The 16,677-nt window shown below is 39.9% G+C and overlaps 1 protein-coding gene across 1 annotated transcript in view; it reads left to right on the top strand.

Annotated features, from left to right (window-relative positions):
* Positions 1 to 15,614, top strand: part of QRFPR (pyroglutamylated RFamide peptide receptor) — a 45,755-nt gene extending 30,141 nt beyond the window's left edge. Inside the window, exons 2-6 of the mRNA XM_014866479.3 lie at positions 6,203 to 6,361; positions 7,732 to 7,793; positions 10,996 to 11,231; positions 12,748 to 12,845; positions 13,586 to 15,614. Of these exons, the coding sequence (XP_014721965.1) occupies positions 6,203 to 6,361; positions 7,732 to 7,793; positions 10,996 to 11,231; positions 12,748 to 12,845; positions 13,586 to 13,986 (956 nt within the window). The 3' untranslated portion in view covers positions 13,987 to 15,614. The remainder of the gene's footprint in view (positions 1 to 6,202; positions 6,362 to 7,731; positions 7,794 to 10,995; positions 11,232 to 12,747; positions 12,846 to 13,585) is intronic.
* Positions 15,615 to 16,677: the final 1,063 nt, after the last annotated feature.

Raw genomic sequence — 16,677 nt, 5'->3', positions numbered from 1 at the left:
TACAATGAGAAGTCTGTGACCTGGAAGGGGGCCTTCATCCAACCATGTTGGCACCTTGATCTTTGACTTCCAGCCTCCAGAAGTGCGAGAAATAAATCTCTGTTGTTTGTAAGCCACCCAGTCTGTGGTATTTTGACATAACAGCTCAAACAAACTGAGACATGTCTCCTCTCAGAGCCAGCTAGGCAGCTTCTGTCTTCTTCCCTAAGTCCAGCAAGAATTCTGGAGAAAAATGGCTCATCTTCTTCATTATCAGTTTCCTACTGCAATCTCTATACGAGTGTTCCTTTGGCACCTGGGAGCTGTAAGTCTCTTCCCCGTCCCTCCACTCTGCAGGAGCTAAGAATCCTTCTGCCTCCTCCTTTGCCCTGAGGCAGATTTCCTTCCCCTAGGCTGTTCCTCCCTATTCCCTGCTACACAAATACAGCATTAGTGGAAAGTTCCTAAGTCATAGGATAATTACTAGAGTGCTTGGTAACGGTCTCATGCTAAATAGGAATAATTATCAGGAGGGCTGAGATTCTAGGAGAGATGGGCCACACGTCTCTTTTAAAATATTTAGCAACTATGGTTCTCCTCTTCAGTCTTTATGGAATATTGTGTAAATCTGCTTTGGGTTTTTATAAATTCTTTAAAATTGCAGGTGACTTATATGCTGGAACCCCAACAAATTAAACTACATGCAGTTGGAGCTGCTCCCGTTGAAGCAGGGCTGTGGCTTGGAGCTCCTCTCCCCTCCCACTTTGGGCCTGCCCCTCTCCCTTCTTGGCAGCTCCGAGAGCACCCCTGCAGAAACACAGGGCTCCATGCACCAGTGATGGAAAGCCCCAGCCTGGGTCGTCTCTGGGAGGGCCCTCCTGCTGGAGAATTCCATGGTTCTGTTCCTCTGTGGTTCGCAGCCACAGCTTGTATAGCAATTCTGATTTTGGCTATGTTTAATTTATTCCCTACTCTCCTGCTATAGGATGTGCTTGAGGGGAATGACGTAGGATTCAGGATTTAGTAAATTTGTTCATTAGTAGCTGCTTAAGAAATATGTTGGACAAAACTAGAAATTTACAGGCTATATTGGGATAGGGTGCATGGATTCTTTGATTATGGCTTGTTTTTTTGGTACAAGAAATTATGGTAATTATGTGCCAGATTATTTTATAATACATTAGACTACTGTTTCAAATAGTGTTTGCATAAAGTAGCCTTTCCTTTATAAAACTGCAAATGTCTATACACTTTTTTTTTTAACCAACTTTTGAATAAATTCTTCACAGAATGGTTATCATCATTAGATACTTTCATGCAATTATTGCTTGTTATATTATTATCTAAATTAATAAAAGAATGTTTTTTAATCTTGTCTACATATGAATATTTTGTTCTTTTTACTCTTTTCTTTCCACTTGGATCCTTTTTAAAGTCACTGTAACACTAGGGTGAAAATATATATTGGCCAAATTCTTTTCAATTTCCAAGTATCATTTTTTAGAAATAATGAGGTCTTGTTTCTATTTGAATCTTTGAGACCTGTACTGTGTATGGTAGGAGATAGTGGCAGGCATGGGGTAGATAAGAGTCATGTCTAGAGCAAAAAGTTCATGTTCTGGAAAATAAAGTTGCATAAATAAGTTAAGGTTGGAAATAGGAGACAATAAATGCTAAACCAAAGCATCTGTTCCTAATCTAGTAGGCAAAGGAGAGTTATTGTAGCTTCTTACACAAGAGGCAGACGTAGTAGAAATGGAAGCAGCAGTGGAGGCAAACTGTAATGGTAGGATTAGGACAGTGGTGTCTTAACGTTAACGATACACAGAAGGAACACTGACTAAGTATTCTACATTTTAGGAAATGTCCTTTCTAGAGAAAAGGTAATAAAAGAGAAGTGTATCAAGTTTACAGTCAGCCCTCTGCGTCTGCGAGTTCCACGTCCATGGTGTCAACCAAATACAGGCTGAAAGGCCTACAATGGTTGTATGTATACTGAACATGTACAGGCTTTTTTTTCTTGTCATCATTCCCTAAACAATACAGTATAACAACTATTCACATAGCATTTACATTGTATTAGGTATTATAAGTAATCTGGAGAAAATTTAAAGTATGCAGGAGGATGTACACAGATTATATGCAAATACTATGCCATTTTATATAAGGAACTTGAGGTTCCCAGTGGATTTTGGTGTCTGCTGGGATCCTCAGATACGGGGGAGGACTGTACATGGTTACAAGCAACAGTTGATAGCTAAGTAGCTTGAGAAGGGGATGTACTGAAAGGATGTTGGAGGCTCACAGGATCAGTGTGAAGCTGGAGGAATGGGCCTGCAACAGGCAGGGGCCGAGGGTGCTCAGAGGTCAGTGGCAGTAACTTAGCAATGGTCTGTTAGCCTTCATGATCTGGTGAGCACAGGACCACACCATGCACACCTCCCTTTCATCATCGTTGCACTCTTTCAACAGATTAAAAAAATTGAGGTAAGTTTGGAGCCAATAATTTCTTTGTGAGAATCTATCCTGCTCCTGCCTTGTCTTCCCTAGTGGGGCCTCACATAGGGGAGACTTTATGCACCAGAGGAAGTTGTGTTGCTATTAGGAAATGCAAGTGGATGCTGGACAAAATAGGAGAAATAACCACTTGAGGCAGGCTCTAAGAAACACAACTCTAATACTAAAATCAGATAATCCCACAAGAAAAAAAGAGAAAGACATCCCAAGAAAACAGTGCCCCAGATAGGGAATTCTATGATTATCCCGGTTTAAAATCGTCATTTATGGGAAGAAATGTCACAAAGGACATATTCTTGCAAAATAGCTTAGACTTACACAGTTCACATTGGGAAGGCTAAAGTGTAGGTGGGCTGATTGAAGAGTCATCAGGGAGATTACGAGAACAAGGAGCTGAAAAAGAAGATGAGGCTCTGTGATAGAAATTTAATGAAAGGCAGAGAAAAAACAAAACTCTTCGATGCCTGTTTTGCTGCAGTCTTCCAGACCTTGAAAAATGACCTCCAAATATAAGAGGGCAAAGCAAAGATGGTTAGAATGAAAATAAACATCCAAAATAATTGATTAGATAGCAAAAGAGCATCCATTCATGTTTGAAAGAACTCAGATCTTCAGCCTAGGTAAATTACACGCCACAACACTAAAGAAACTTGGAGCTGTGATCAAGCAAACACTGTCAGTAATTTCGTAGAAAGTTGGTTGGACACTTGTCAGAAGTAATGAGTTGGGCAATTGCTGTCTGGATTCATTAAAAAGGGTAAGATGACAGATTATAGAACCACAGGTTGGTGCAGAATTCTTGAGTGGATTATTAAATAGACGATTTGTGAGCATGTAGATAAGAAAACTGCCACATAGCATGGGTGCATTAAGATAAGTGAGGGTGATGTGGTGGAAAGAGCTGGAGTCATTTCACTGGGGCTCATGGCCTCATTCTGTCACTAACAGCTGTGTGGACATGAGCAATCACTGAACTCCTTTGAGCTGCAATATCTTTAATTGGGAAATAAAGTTGTTGAATTAGATGTCCTTTAATGGGCAGTTTAGCCACAGAGAATCTGTCACCTCCAAGTGTGCAAAGTTTACCTCCATTCTTTTAATCTGACTGATGATAAAAGAGCTGCCATTTATTAAAGAACACATTCTATACTGGATGCTTCTGTCATTTTATGAAGTACTCACTTTGGTCCTATGACAGGTGGGTAGTATGAATCCCTTTTTACAAATGATGAAATTGGGTTGAGAGTAGCAAACTAATAGATGGGATGACTCAGGATCAGAGTGTATACTGGTATCAGGGAGTCAGTTGACCAAGCTCCCATGCTATTATGATGGACAAGATGAATAGATTTAGGATGGATAACACTAAAATGAGACAACTCTACAATGAACACTACAACAATAATTCTTATTTGTTTGGATGGTGATACCTAAAATGTGTTGCTAATGGATCCATGTCCATTTCATGGAAAGTTTCTTTTGGTGTACCTTTAACCTTGGCCTGTCCAACTTTTTTTATGAACAATTTGGTTGAAAACATAGAAGAAATTCTGATGAAATTTAAAAAAGAATAAGGGAAATATCCAGATGAATAATTTACTTACATATTCATTTATTCAATTATCATATCTAAACAAGATTGGAGGTAAACTAATTCATTTACAGTATGATCAGCATTCAAACAGTGAAAGATATTATTATGGAATGTAAATTTCTGCACTTAGCATCTAAACTATCTTGCTGGACAGGGAACGGCTTTAACTTTGATTCGGGTTGGGATTTGGGGAACTGGAGCAGAGGTGGAGAGTGGGTAGGATCGGCTCTTGGATTGCCATTTGGAGCTTCCAAGAAGGACTGGAAAGGGAGCATCTAGACTGATCTCTAAAAATATTTTTTTCTCTAAGTCACAGGATGGGAATTAAGGGAATCTTGGGTTAACAGAAATTTTCTGTTAAATGGACCCAATTCATTTCAAGTCGATTTCAAGTTCAAAAGAAACCAACCATTTGAAAATCCTAGCACAAAAGGCTGAGTAAATTGTGGTCACGGTCACAGGAGAGGGTGTTCAGACTCAGGCAGGCAGTATATTCCTACAGTCTTTGCCTCAGCCTGAGCGTTCTGCCGCCTCCTGAGCACAGTGGATTCCCTTCTGGATCACAGAGTTACCAGCTAGAGAAAGTGCAACGGGAGGCATCCAGGGAGTTGAAAGATCTGAAAAGCAATCAAATGAGGAACAGATGGGGCAACAAGAAATGACTTAAAAGTGACATGAAAGCTTCTCTCAAATGTAAGAAGAGCTGCTGTTTGGAAAAGATAGTTGGTTAGTTCTGGAACTCTCAGAAAGCAAAACTGGAGGAAGGGGGCGGAATCATGAAAAGCACTTGTTCCGATGAGAGCCTCTCCAGAGTCGAACAGAGGCATCTTTAGAGGTTGAAGCCTCCTAGTGACTCATTCTCTTCAATTCAGTGAATGTTGGTTGAGAACCTTCTGTGTGTGTTCCGAATGCTTGGAATACATCAGTGAAGAAAGCAGACAAAAGTCTTTGCTCTTGGAGTGTTTACATTCTATTAGGAGTGGGGAAACCATCAATAACAATAAGACAAACAAATCAGTAAATGATATAGTATGTTGGAGTGTGAAAGAGTTACAGAGATATAAAATGAGAGGTGAGGAGGTGGGAAGGGAACGTGGCAGGCTGCATGACAACTGTGGTTGTCAGGGTAGGTCAGCTCATTGAAAAGGGGACACAAGGACTTCAGTGAGGGATGTGAGAGAGTTATCTTGGGAAGAACATTCCAAGCAGAGGGAAAAGCCATGCGAAGGCCTGAGGTGGGAGTGTGTCAGCAAGGAGGTGTTGAAGCAGAGCGTGGCAGAGCCTTTGTGGGAGAAGGTGAAGAGAGGATTTCTGCTTTGGTGAGAGCTTGGACTACGTGATTTATGAGGTCTCTTCCAGCTTTTTATATCCCTTGAGTTATGATTCTCTGAGAGTTCAGAATAATTGATCTGGTAGCAGTCAGCAGGGCAGATTCAAGAGCAGAGATGGCAGACCAGGCCTCACAAATACCAATGGTGAGGGAGCCAGACGGATAGCGTAAACATTTAAAAACATTGGCAACGTGTTCAGATATTTTAAAAATATTATGTAAACCAAATGAAGCATGTTTGCAGGCCAAATCTTGCCCAGAGGCCACCAGTTCGAGACCTTTGCATTAGAGAAAGTGAAGTCAGTTAACAGTGGAATGGTGTAATCCAGATATAAAGTCTTGGACAGGAAGTCAAAGGAGAACAGAAGATAAAAGAAAAAATTTGGAAGTCTCTGATGAGAATTATTCCTTACTTATGATTTGATGTGGAACCAAGAGGGGAGAAAGAATCAAAAATGACTCTGCAAGACCAGTTCACGCTGACTTTGCTCTTTCTCAAGCCAGAGTCACACTGATTTTTGTCTGCCTATTATCAGTAGTCAGATACTTACTTGTCCTCTCATTGTCTTATATATAATTACATATAATTTAGGAACTTAGAATCCAGTTAGGGGGAGAAAACATCACCAATGCAAACATTCTCAATTGTTTTGGGTCTATAATGTAATTATACTCATAAAATTTTAAACAGAGACTCAATTAATTAACTGCAATAATTAAAAAGAGACAGAGAAAGCTTTCATTCTTTTTGATGTGTAACTTGTCCTGTTTCCTTGTTGCAGGTGCTTTCATTTGCAAGATGGTGCCATTTGTCCAGTCTACAGCTGTCGTGACAGAAATTCTCACTATGACCTGCATTGCTGTGGAAAGGCACCAGGGCCTGGTGCATCCTTTTAAAATGAAGTGGCAATACACCAACCGAAGGGCTTTCACAATGCTAGGTGCGGCCATGGGATGGACCAGTGGCAGAGTTAATGCCATTCTTCGTTATAGAACAAAGAGAATTTCTTCAAAGTGAACTATATTTATAAACAAGAGGAGTAATTTCTTGTCTAGCTTGTAGGCATTGGGGTGTAATTTCAGGATTTCAGTTCTCTCCCCATTTACCCTTGCCCTCACCCCTTCTCCCCTTTAGGTCTACCCCAGTACAGAAAAGTTCTCATTTCAGATTTATTTCTTCAGTTAAGTCTTGAGCTTTCAAGCACTACTTTCAGCTGATCTAAGATAACCTATTAGTGGCGTCGCCCCGTTCACATTCATTAGATTGGTAAACTGTCATGCTGAGGTAAGAGGTCTCTAAGCTCAGATGCCCTTGTTAGGGCAGGTAGACTTTGATAGGGGGCAGGAAAGGTGTTTTCAGAAAAGCAGAGAATAGGCGTGCTGCCCAGAGGTGGCCCCAGAGGTGAGTACACAATAGTGGGAGGCTGCAGAGGGAGCACTGGGTACCAGATACTGGAGATGCTGACAAGACAAATTCCACCCACATCATAATTTAGTTTTAGGCATTTCTGAATCTTCAGCTTGCTGACCCACTCCTGGGTCAGCAAGACCTGATGCGCATGTAATTCATGATAAATGGTTAACTTAAGGCAGTGTGGTAAAGCCTAGCAGAGTAACATGGAAGAATTTCTCTATCCAATAACTATAATTGAGTCATTTAAAACCCTAATGTGCTTCATTCACAGTGGTCTGAATGTATTATAGCTAAATAATCAGACATTTAGGAAGCGACTAGTAGAATAAACACAGAAGGTAATTTTTACTAATGTCTCACTTGAGAAGAATGAGTAAACATCCGCAGTAAGAGTTTATCCGGCATGGGATAGCGGAATTACAAAAAGAACTCCTGAAAGCCTTGCAATGCCAAACTCATTTTAAGTAGTTTGAAATGACTAGATAAACCAAAATAGGAGGGAATTGTTAGTTTTAGTTAGCTGTTTTCAAATTTATGTCACATCCTTCCTATAAAGAATTCACAGACCTCTTGACTTTTAATAATTGACATCCTTCTACCATCAGCATATCTGAAAACATCACTTGGGTGTGGAAAGAGGGTAAGGAAAGGAATATGTGGAGGAGAGAGGTCATTAAAAAAAGAAAGAGGCAGAGGGAGCCTCCACATCTGGAAGCAAAGATGATAGTAGGCAGTCAAGGCAGTTCCTACTCAAAAAGTCATAGGAGACGGGAAGCTTTTTTTAAATCAAGTAGATTCATCTCCCCATGAATATAGGGAGCCTTTATGGTTAGAGAATTACGCACAGATGTATTTTGTTTCACTGAGTTGTGTTCTGATGATCTTAACGTTTTACAGGTGTGGTCTGGCTGGTGGCAGTCATCGTAGGATCACCCATGTGGCACGTACAACGACTTGAGGTAGATTTGGGGCTGGGACTGGTAATCAAATTATTAAAATGTTTTCCCATTCCTCTTAAGTGTAATTATTTTCCTTCCTGCAAAAGCATTATAGCAAATTTATATGATCTCAATTATTTCACTGGAGGTTTTTTAAGTGGAATAGAATAATTTATTTAAAGACTTTTTCCTGGGGCCAGCCCCATGGCCAATTGGTTAAGTCGCCCACTCTGCTTAGGTGGCCCAGGGGGTGGCCCAGGGTTCTCTGGTTCGGATCCTGAGCAAACCTACACACCACTCATCAGGCCATGGTGTGGCAGCATCCCACATAGAGGAACTGTAATGACCTACAACTAGGATATACAACTATGTACTGGGGCTTTGGGGAGGAAAAAGAAAAAAGAGAAAGATTGGCAACAGATGTTAGCTCAGGGCGAATCTTCAGCAAAGAAAAAAAGGAAAAAAAAATGTGATCTGAGGACTTTCCAGCCCTCTGATGAAATGCCATGGATGAAGCCTTGCAGGAGCCCTATAACTCTTCCAGTCATTCAGATAATAACATTCCTCTGGTCACTTTCAGTCACAAGAACAGTGACTGGTCACAGAGCAGTGTTCATTCCATTATTAAAATATCCAGTCCAGGGTCACAATCACATAAGTCCATATTCTCAGTCAATTTAAAACATCTTCCTTCTCCCAGCTTGAGCCATTTTGGAGCCTAGAATCCTGCAATATGGAGAGGGCTATGGTCCCTTCTCTGCTTCTTTACTTTTGTGTTTTCTTTCCTCTCCCCATTCAGTTGGCTGCCCTCTGGCTCTTGGGGAGCTGCTGAGGGGAGCGGGAGGTGGAAGGGGCAGGTGTCCTCTGGTGTCGGTGCCCTCTGCATGTGACTGCTGCCCATGGTTCACTCTTTACTTCATGGGTTTCTCAAAGATAACACCACTGAGGCCTCTGACTGCTGTTCCCTTCTCCAGCTGGCTGCTCAAGGAAGACGCTTCAGCTTCCACACACAACTGTATGTGGCTGGCTCCTTTCTGGGAGGCTGTCCTTATCTCCAGCGGGAAACACAGACTGATGGAGCTTTTATAAATGACCTGACCCAGTTCCCATTTGTGGGGTCTAATTCTAGTTCATAGGACACAAGGAGATTTGTCCATGTTTTAATAAAATTATTTTATCATTTGCTCTAAATATATTTTAAATATATAGCTCACTCATATGCATAGAAAATGGATATAATCCAATTGGCAAAGTCAGTCCTCACTGTCAGACAGATCAGCCAAATCAGATTTGCTTTCTGTCAGGAAAAAACATGATTTCATTCTTCAAGTCAAATAAGTGTATTAATATCCATCCCCACGGCCACCTTCTCACTCCTAAATTCTATTAGAGTGTGTGCGAGCATGCACAGAGCCTGAATTTCACACCTGGATGAAATAAAACACCACTGACTTCATTTCTACCGTTGTTTTTTGCTTTGCTCTCACTGAGCTGTCTCTCAGGAGTGATGCATTTGACAATTTTCAGGGGATGGAAGCAACGAGATGGTTAAATTGAAATTCTGATCCCTTCTGCTCCTTCACTGTATGAAAAATGTGAATTCACAACATCTGAACACCTGTCAAAAATATCTCTTTTCTAATGCCAACTTTTACCCTAAATAGAAATATATTTAATACAGCGAAAGGCACAAAGCCGACAGATTTTTGGTGCCTTCATCACGGCGGCGTCCTGACATCAGTAATTTGAACCATCTCTTTCTTTGGTGCCCCATAGTAAGATTGGGGCTGGGTGAGAGACATAACTTATGTAAATTGGAAGAAGAGTGATTAGGAAAAAGGCACTGCCTAAGAAAATGCCTGAGGTTGGATGTTGACCCAGCATGACGCTCCAACTGCAGGTATTCTCTTAGGCAGTGCAGTTTTAGAGAAGTGCACATCTAGAAATAGAAGATCTGAAATTGATTCCCATATAGCCGTCTGGACATGTCCTCAGAAAGCGTTTGCTTGTCCCAGGGCCATGTGCACCTGTTGGGAGACTCCCGGTCTAGCCCTGTGCTTTGACGTGTGTCAATATGTGGCCCCAATGCTTGTTGGCCCTTGAGGGCTCTGCCTGCAGGAAGTCAGAATGAATTTCACTTTAACATCCTATTCCCGGAGAGTTTGGATCTTGAAATTATTATTCAGTACATGTTTTCATTCCCAGTTGTATCTATAAATAACCCCTACATCAGAACTTGAATTTTCATACCTTTGATGCATATACCAGAAAGCTTTTTTACCCCCATTCAACTGACTTTGAAGATTAGTGATAAACTTTACTGAGAATGGAGGCAGAAATATGTCTAAAATTCTTCATCAGGAAATCTTTAAAGTGACTAAAATGAAAATAGTTTTGATAAACTCTCTAAGTTTTATTCCTGTTATCTAGAGAAATGACTTTTGAATCTACTTTAAATGTTTAGTTTGTCCTTTACTAGCATTTGCTGTTATTATTAATATTGTTATTAATAATTTTTTGAACTCATAAGATGAGCCTGTCAGAAATAGTATTAATAAACAGGCATTGCCATTCTGTAATATATATACCTCCAAGGCTTGTAATTGAGTCTGAATATTTTGTAGATAAGCTATCCTTTGTAGATTGGCAATAGCTTGAATCCCAATTTCTCATTCATCTCATCATCGAAAAGCTACCAGTTGCCTTTCTGAAATCTTTGCCAGCAGCCTGATTCCTGCACCCTGAAACCGCCGTAACAAAATGCAGACTTGCAGTACCTAACAGTTGGAAGAACTCTGATCCCTTGTCAAAATTTGTCTTTTAAACAAGCGAGGAAGCAAAATAGTGTAACACTAAACTAGCTGGCATGCCGTACAGAATATTTTTTCACTCCGAATCTGGTCATTGTAGTGCTCTCTTGCCCAGTTGGAAAACTTACAATTATAGTATAAAAGTTGAAAGAGACAAAAAATTGAACAGCCTATGGACCTCAATTCCATTTAAAATCAAAGAAAGCATAAAATTCTTAAGAATTTAAAGTAGTAAAGTCAAAGAATCGCTTCACAACAAAAGAACAATCAAAATTTTATCTCATTTGAAATATGTACCCATGGTAAATATGGAATGATCTGACAAATCCTGCGTTACAATCGTACTTGGCTGCTTTCTGCTCTTTTGACGTGGACTAGTGGGTCTTTCTAACTGAATTATTCTTATTTTAAAGATTAAGTATGACTTCTTATATGAAAAAGAACACATCTGCTGCTTGGAAGAGTGGGCCAGCCCTGCACACCAGAAAATCTACACTACTTTCATCCTTGTCATCCTCTTCCTCCTGCCTCTTACGGTGATGCTTATCCTGTACAGTAAAATCGGTTATGAACTTTGGATAAAGAAAAGAGTGGGAGATGGCTCGGTGCTTCGAACTATTCATGGAAAAGAAATGTCCAAAATAGCCAGGTCTGTTTAATGAAATATTCATCTCTGTTTCAAATGTTTTTAATTAGTTGCGCTGGAAGAGACAGCGGCCAGGGATTTGAGGATAATTGGGCAATTTAGTCAAAGTGTCATTTGTAAGTTACGTTCAGCACATAGGCTGACTTTAAACTTCCGAGATTTTACTATGGCAGGAAAAAGCAGCAAGATTACAAGCTCCCCACTCAAAGGGAAGCCACCAGTATAGATAGACACTTGGAATTTAGAAAATTGTTACATTTTTATCTATATGTCAATAAGACGTGGTAGGAAGAGCTGTGGGCTGATGTCAAGACCCAGTGGTCCTGGGTGCTCTCCTCTCTCTGCCACTCAACAGCCACATGATGTGGATCAGTCTCCTTGCTCCCGAGGCCCCTGCTTTCCTCATGTGTACCAGGGAGCATAATAGCCATCCTTACTTCCTCCCACCCAAGGATGATGCTGAAATACGTGAGATGATGTGTATGAAAATCTTTTGGAATACAGAGTATATTATTTACTTTAAATTTATTATTATTGATATATTTTATTTTTACCTAAGAGCTTTGCTTTCTGATCATATGCATTAATAGAAATTTCAAAACACAATTGACTGCCATGGTCCTTGTAGTCCCAATGGTTTATTTTATAATCTATGCTGAATGCCTATTAAAAACGAAAACAAAACCTTACAAGAGGTCTAGGCGTTTGATGAGACTTTTATCATTTCTTCAAGTGTGCAGCGACCTCTAGTGCCCAGTGTCTGTAGAGAAACCCTCCCTCTCAGGGTACAGGGTCTGACTGTCTTTCGCCTTGGGGCTGATTTGGCTCTCCCACCTCCTCCGGGAAAAGGCCTACCGTGTTGAAATGAGAAATAATGAATTTGAATTTTTATAAACTTAAAGCACCATGCAAACGTGTAAACCTCTTGCAGATGTTAATCTCCTTTACAGGAGTAATGGAGAAAACTAGTTTGAATCCCTGGTTAATCATATTATTTAAATAAATAGTAAAGGATTACATTTTAATTCTATCCTGAGGGAGTCCCGTAGTTTTCTGTCTCAAGCATGGGTGCTCTTCAATATAAAATGAATAAGAACTTAGGCACTGAAGTTAGACTGCCTACGTTTAAATCCAAACTAGCCCTAATTAGTTTAAATCTCTTACTAGCCATCTGACTTTGCAAATTACTTAGCCTGCTCTGTGCCTCAGTTTCTGCATCTGTCAAATGTCTTGTTGGGAAGATTAATAACAAAATCCATGCCAAGCATCTAGCACTAGACCCATGATCAGAGCATACATCATAAGGATGTTTATAATATGATAAATACATGGATGAGGGTAATAGCAATGGGAAAAGATGATAAACAGCCCACAATTAACTTATCGTGAGCTTCACTAATATTTGAGAAATTATGGTTGAGAGATTTAGGCTCAAAGTTTATTTAATAGCTTTGCTATCAATTTGCCACATTTGCCAAGGAGAAGTTAACCAATACAATGTATATCCTTATGAGTCCAGAAAGAAGAAGCGAGCTGTCATTATGATGGTGACAGTGGTGGCTCTCTTTGCTGTGTGCTGGGCACCTTTCCACGTCGTTCACATGATGATTGAATACAGTGAGTGTTTACCATTCTCATTTGATGGAAGTTGTAGTTCATTTCCTGCTAGAATGGTCAATGAATCATTGAAGTTTGTTGCTATTCACTTGGGTAATCAAATGTTTAGTAGGTTTCTTTCATGTTTTCAGTGCCACCAGATCATTATTGGCAGATAATTATGTATGACTATGACTAAATCTTTCATAATTACAGAAGATAAAGAAAAGCTTTGGAGATTCTTGTCTCATGCTGCCCCTTATATTCTCCCTGAGTTATTTAAACATTGGGAGAGGTGTGACATCCTATGAGTGTTCCTATTTAGGACCCTTGACTTGAACCACATGAATTTGATAACACCTAGGATTTCAGCCAGATCCTCAGTGTCCTCTCTCTGATAACCTGAGACATAACATGCTTCTCAGATGGTTGTGTTTCTCTAACACAAGAACATTTGAAGAGAGCCGCTGCTTCCAGTGTACATGAAGCTTGGAATCAAGTTGAAATGTACTGAGTCCCCTAACATGTGCCTGGCACTGGGCTGTGCTTGTAAGCCTAGATTCCCTAAGAATGAAGATTCATCACAAAGGTGGTTTTTCTTCAGACATCAGACGGCCTTACCCAAAGCGGTCTTGAGAATTTTTCACACCTTAATCATTTGTCCAAGTATAAGTGTTCGCTAAAGACAGAGGATAAACAGGAATTTTATTTTATGCTCATTAAAACAAATATACATTCTAAAGTATCACTTTTTATTTCAGGCAATTTTGAAAAGCAGTATGATGATGTCACAATCAAGATGATTTTTGCTATAGTGCAAATAATTGGATTTTCCAATTCCATCTGTAATCCCATTGTTTATGCATTTATGAATGAAAACTTCAAAAAAAATTTTGTATCTGCAGTTTGTTATTGCATAGTAAAAAAAACCTTATCTCCAGCACGAAGGCGTGGAAATTCGGGAATTACAATGATGCAGAAGAAAGCAGTGTTTTCCCGGAGAGAGAACCCAGTAGAGGAGACCAAAGGAGAAGCCTTCAGTGATGGCAACATTGAAGTCAAATTGTGTGAGCAACCAGAGGAGAAAAATCATCTCAAACGACATCTTGCCCTGTTTAATTCTGAACTTTCTGAGAATTCTGCTTTAGGCAGTGGGCGTTAAATATAACATTGTCTTCATAATTAATGCCATTCATATCTTAATCTGAAGAGAAAATTATTTTGAGCAAAGGTCAAAGGCTTTTTTAATTCTTAGAATGATGAAAAGAAGGAACTTTAAATCATTTTTCCATAAAAAATATGACATTATACATAGAAACAGAATTATGAACAATTATTAAACCATCGTTGTAGATTAGAAAAGTGAATTTTTAAAAATCTTGTGCATAAATAAATATTCTTGGCTAGCGTGTTTCCCCCATGCAGTCAATGGAATGTGGCTTTTTATGTCTTGCTAAATTGAACGAGAAAATAACAACTTAAAATATCTTTTTGTCTTGAAAAAGTTTAATAGCTGAACACTAGAATGTAATTTTTAGTGCGCTGTGAAGCTTGCTGATACAGTCTCTTGCAAATGAGGTCTTTTCAAGAATCGTACAGTTGAAGAGGGAGAAGCAGCAGAATGATGGATGAATGAGATTTAGAGGATGATGCCTGAGCTTGAGCTTCTTATAGCCCGACCAGTTACCATTGCTGTGATGACTGGCGAGTCATTTGACCTCTTTAAGTCGCCATTCCGTCCTGTGTAAACTGGGATGGTACCTCCTCTCTTTCAGTCAACTGCCAGAACAGATGAGCATGCGCTGGAAAGCACTGTGTCCTCGCAAACACCGTGGGGTTCTGAAACATCAGGGTAGCTCCTTGTGTCTCAGGCCTCCGCTTCCTCCTCCCTTTTCCTTTCTGAGATTTGCCCTCAACCCTGCCCACCTTTCAACTCGTGCCTATTTTGGAACTGATGTCTCTAATCAAAAGAAGAAAGTTTCTGAGATCCCCTTTTATAGGTTGACTGTAATATATTTAGACCAATCTAACTATCTCAAATATTTATATTTTTAAGCCCTTTATTCTCACTAGTGGAATGGCAGAGTTTTTGTCATGTAAAAAGGCTTCTAGGTGCAGTTAGTAGACGAGAGAATCCCTTACAAGCCCATGCAGTTTTATTGTGCCCAAGACTGACCCCCAAGAGAGAGCTGGGTCAGAAAGAACAATTGCGTTCCCCATCCATGTTCTTCACTTAAATCACCCTTAAACTCAACTCCTCTCTTTTTAGTCTTCTCTTCCTCCTCCCAAATGTCAGGGATCCCGTGGCCACCATCCTAGTGCTTTGTTATTTCCCTTTCAACATCTGAGATTCCAAAGTCTGGTCACAGCCTCACGGCCAAAGTGTCTCTTCTGCCTCCAGTTTTCCAGCCAGGTAATAGAAAGGAAGAGAAGCTCGAGAACTCTCAGGGTATTTCACTTGAAAGGTTTAAGGTTTGAGAACCAGAGAACCATTGCCATTCGGATCTTTCAAGATACAGACATTTAATTTTATACGTGTGTTAATGTAAGCACATTATGGAACGTAAGTTAATGGAACGCAAGGATGAAACAGTGTGGTATTAGCAAACAATGTCAATATGACACAGGAAAGTTAACAAAGTGAAGAAAGAACAACTCTCTGATGATTTGGTTTGTGTTGAATGGACTCACTATGGGTCGTTTATGTACACTGTCCTCCAGTTATGCCTAGTTACTCTGTAGCAAAACAATGATTATCATTAAATCATTAAACCATTAAAAATGAATCAGATTCACTGATTTGGGTTATCCTATTTTTCAGCAAGTATTCATATGATTGTTCCTAAATTTGATGTACACATGCTCCAAATATGACTTAATGAAAAACAGCTAAATCAACATGGTTACTCACCGTTTAATTATTAAAAATAGTCTTTTAAATTGCTAAACATTGCAGAGCTTGATATAAAACCAGTTAGATTTTAGATAATAATTTAAATATTTACTGTAAAATGTCCAGACAGCCTGTGAAAGCCCTTCTTTTTTTTTTTTTTTTTTTGCTCACATTGCATTAATGCTGTTTCAGAAACAAAGATAGTTATAGCACATTTTTTTGTCCTTTAAACATGTAAACCTTCTGCTCTGTCATAGAAGTTTGAAAGAGAAATCTAGTCCAGCCCATTACTGAGAAACTCCAACCATCAGCCAAAGCAGCTCCAAGTCCGGTCTGGACACTGGGTCCGGACAGTGGTGTGGCCCCGCGTGGGAGTCCACTGAGAGTTCACCCTGCGTTTGCACAAGGAGCCCTGCTTACGGCCTTTCTTTCTCCCTCCCTAACTTCCCAGTCCCCTGAGTCTCTCCAACCTCTTTGTCCGCCACCCAGGGATCTGCTCTTTCCCCCATTTTCGCTCTGCCCCAAGCTGTCGCTCATTTTATTCCATCTGGTTTCCCCTTATCAGGTCCTTGGAGTGAGAATTGAAAAGATCTCTTTGGATCCAGGAGGTGGGATTGAGGAGGGCGACGGAAAACTAGCCTTCCACTTATTAGCATTTGGGTAAAATATCTATGAAATCAGTGAAAAGATATGTATCACTGCTTAGCCCTTTATTTCATTATGAATCATTATGCCAAAAAGAGCTCTGTGGATTTTTTCCAATCTACCAAAGCATGCTTGCCTTCTCCTATGGTTTGGTATGAGTCAGGACACCAGTGCTATGCATGCTAGTTTGACTAAAGACTAATTTCTAAACCCGAAACAATTTTTAAAAGAAGAACCAAGTTTCAGGACTTGTACTACCTTATTTGAAGACATTATAAATTCCAACAACCAGGAGAGTGTGGCACTGTGCTAAGG

Source organism: Equus asinus, chromosome 3, assembly GCF_041296235.1.
Source record: "Equus asinus isolate D_3611 breed Donkey chromosome 3, EquAss-T2T_v2, whole genome shotgun sequence".
NCBI classification, from domain to species: Eukaryota; Metazoa; Chordata; class Mammalia; order Perissodactyla; family Equidae; genus Equus; species Equus asinus.
The sequence above is the reverse complement of the archived record's forward strand: the minus strand, read 5'-3'. Positions and strand labels throughout refer to the sequence as shown.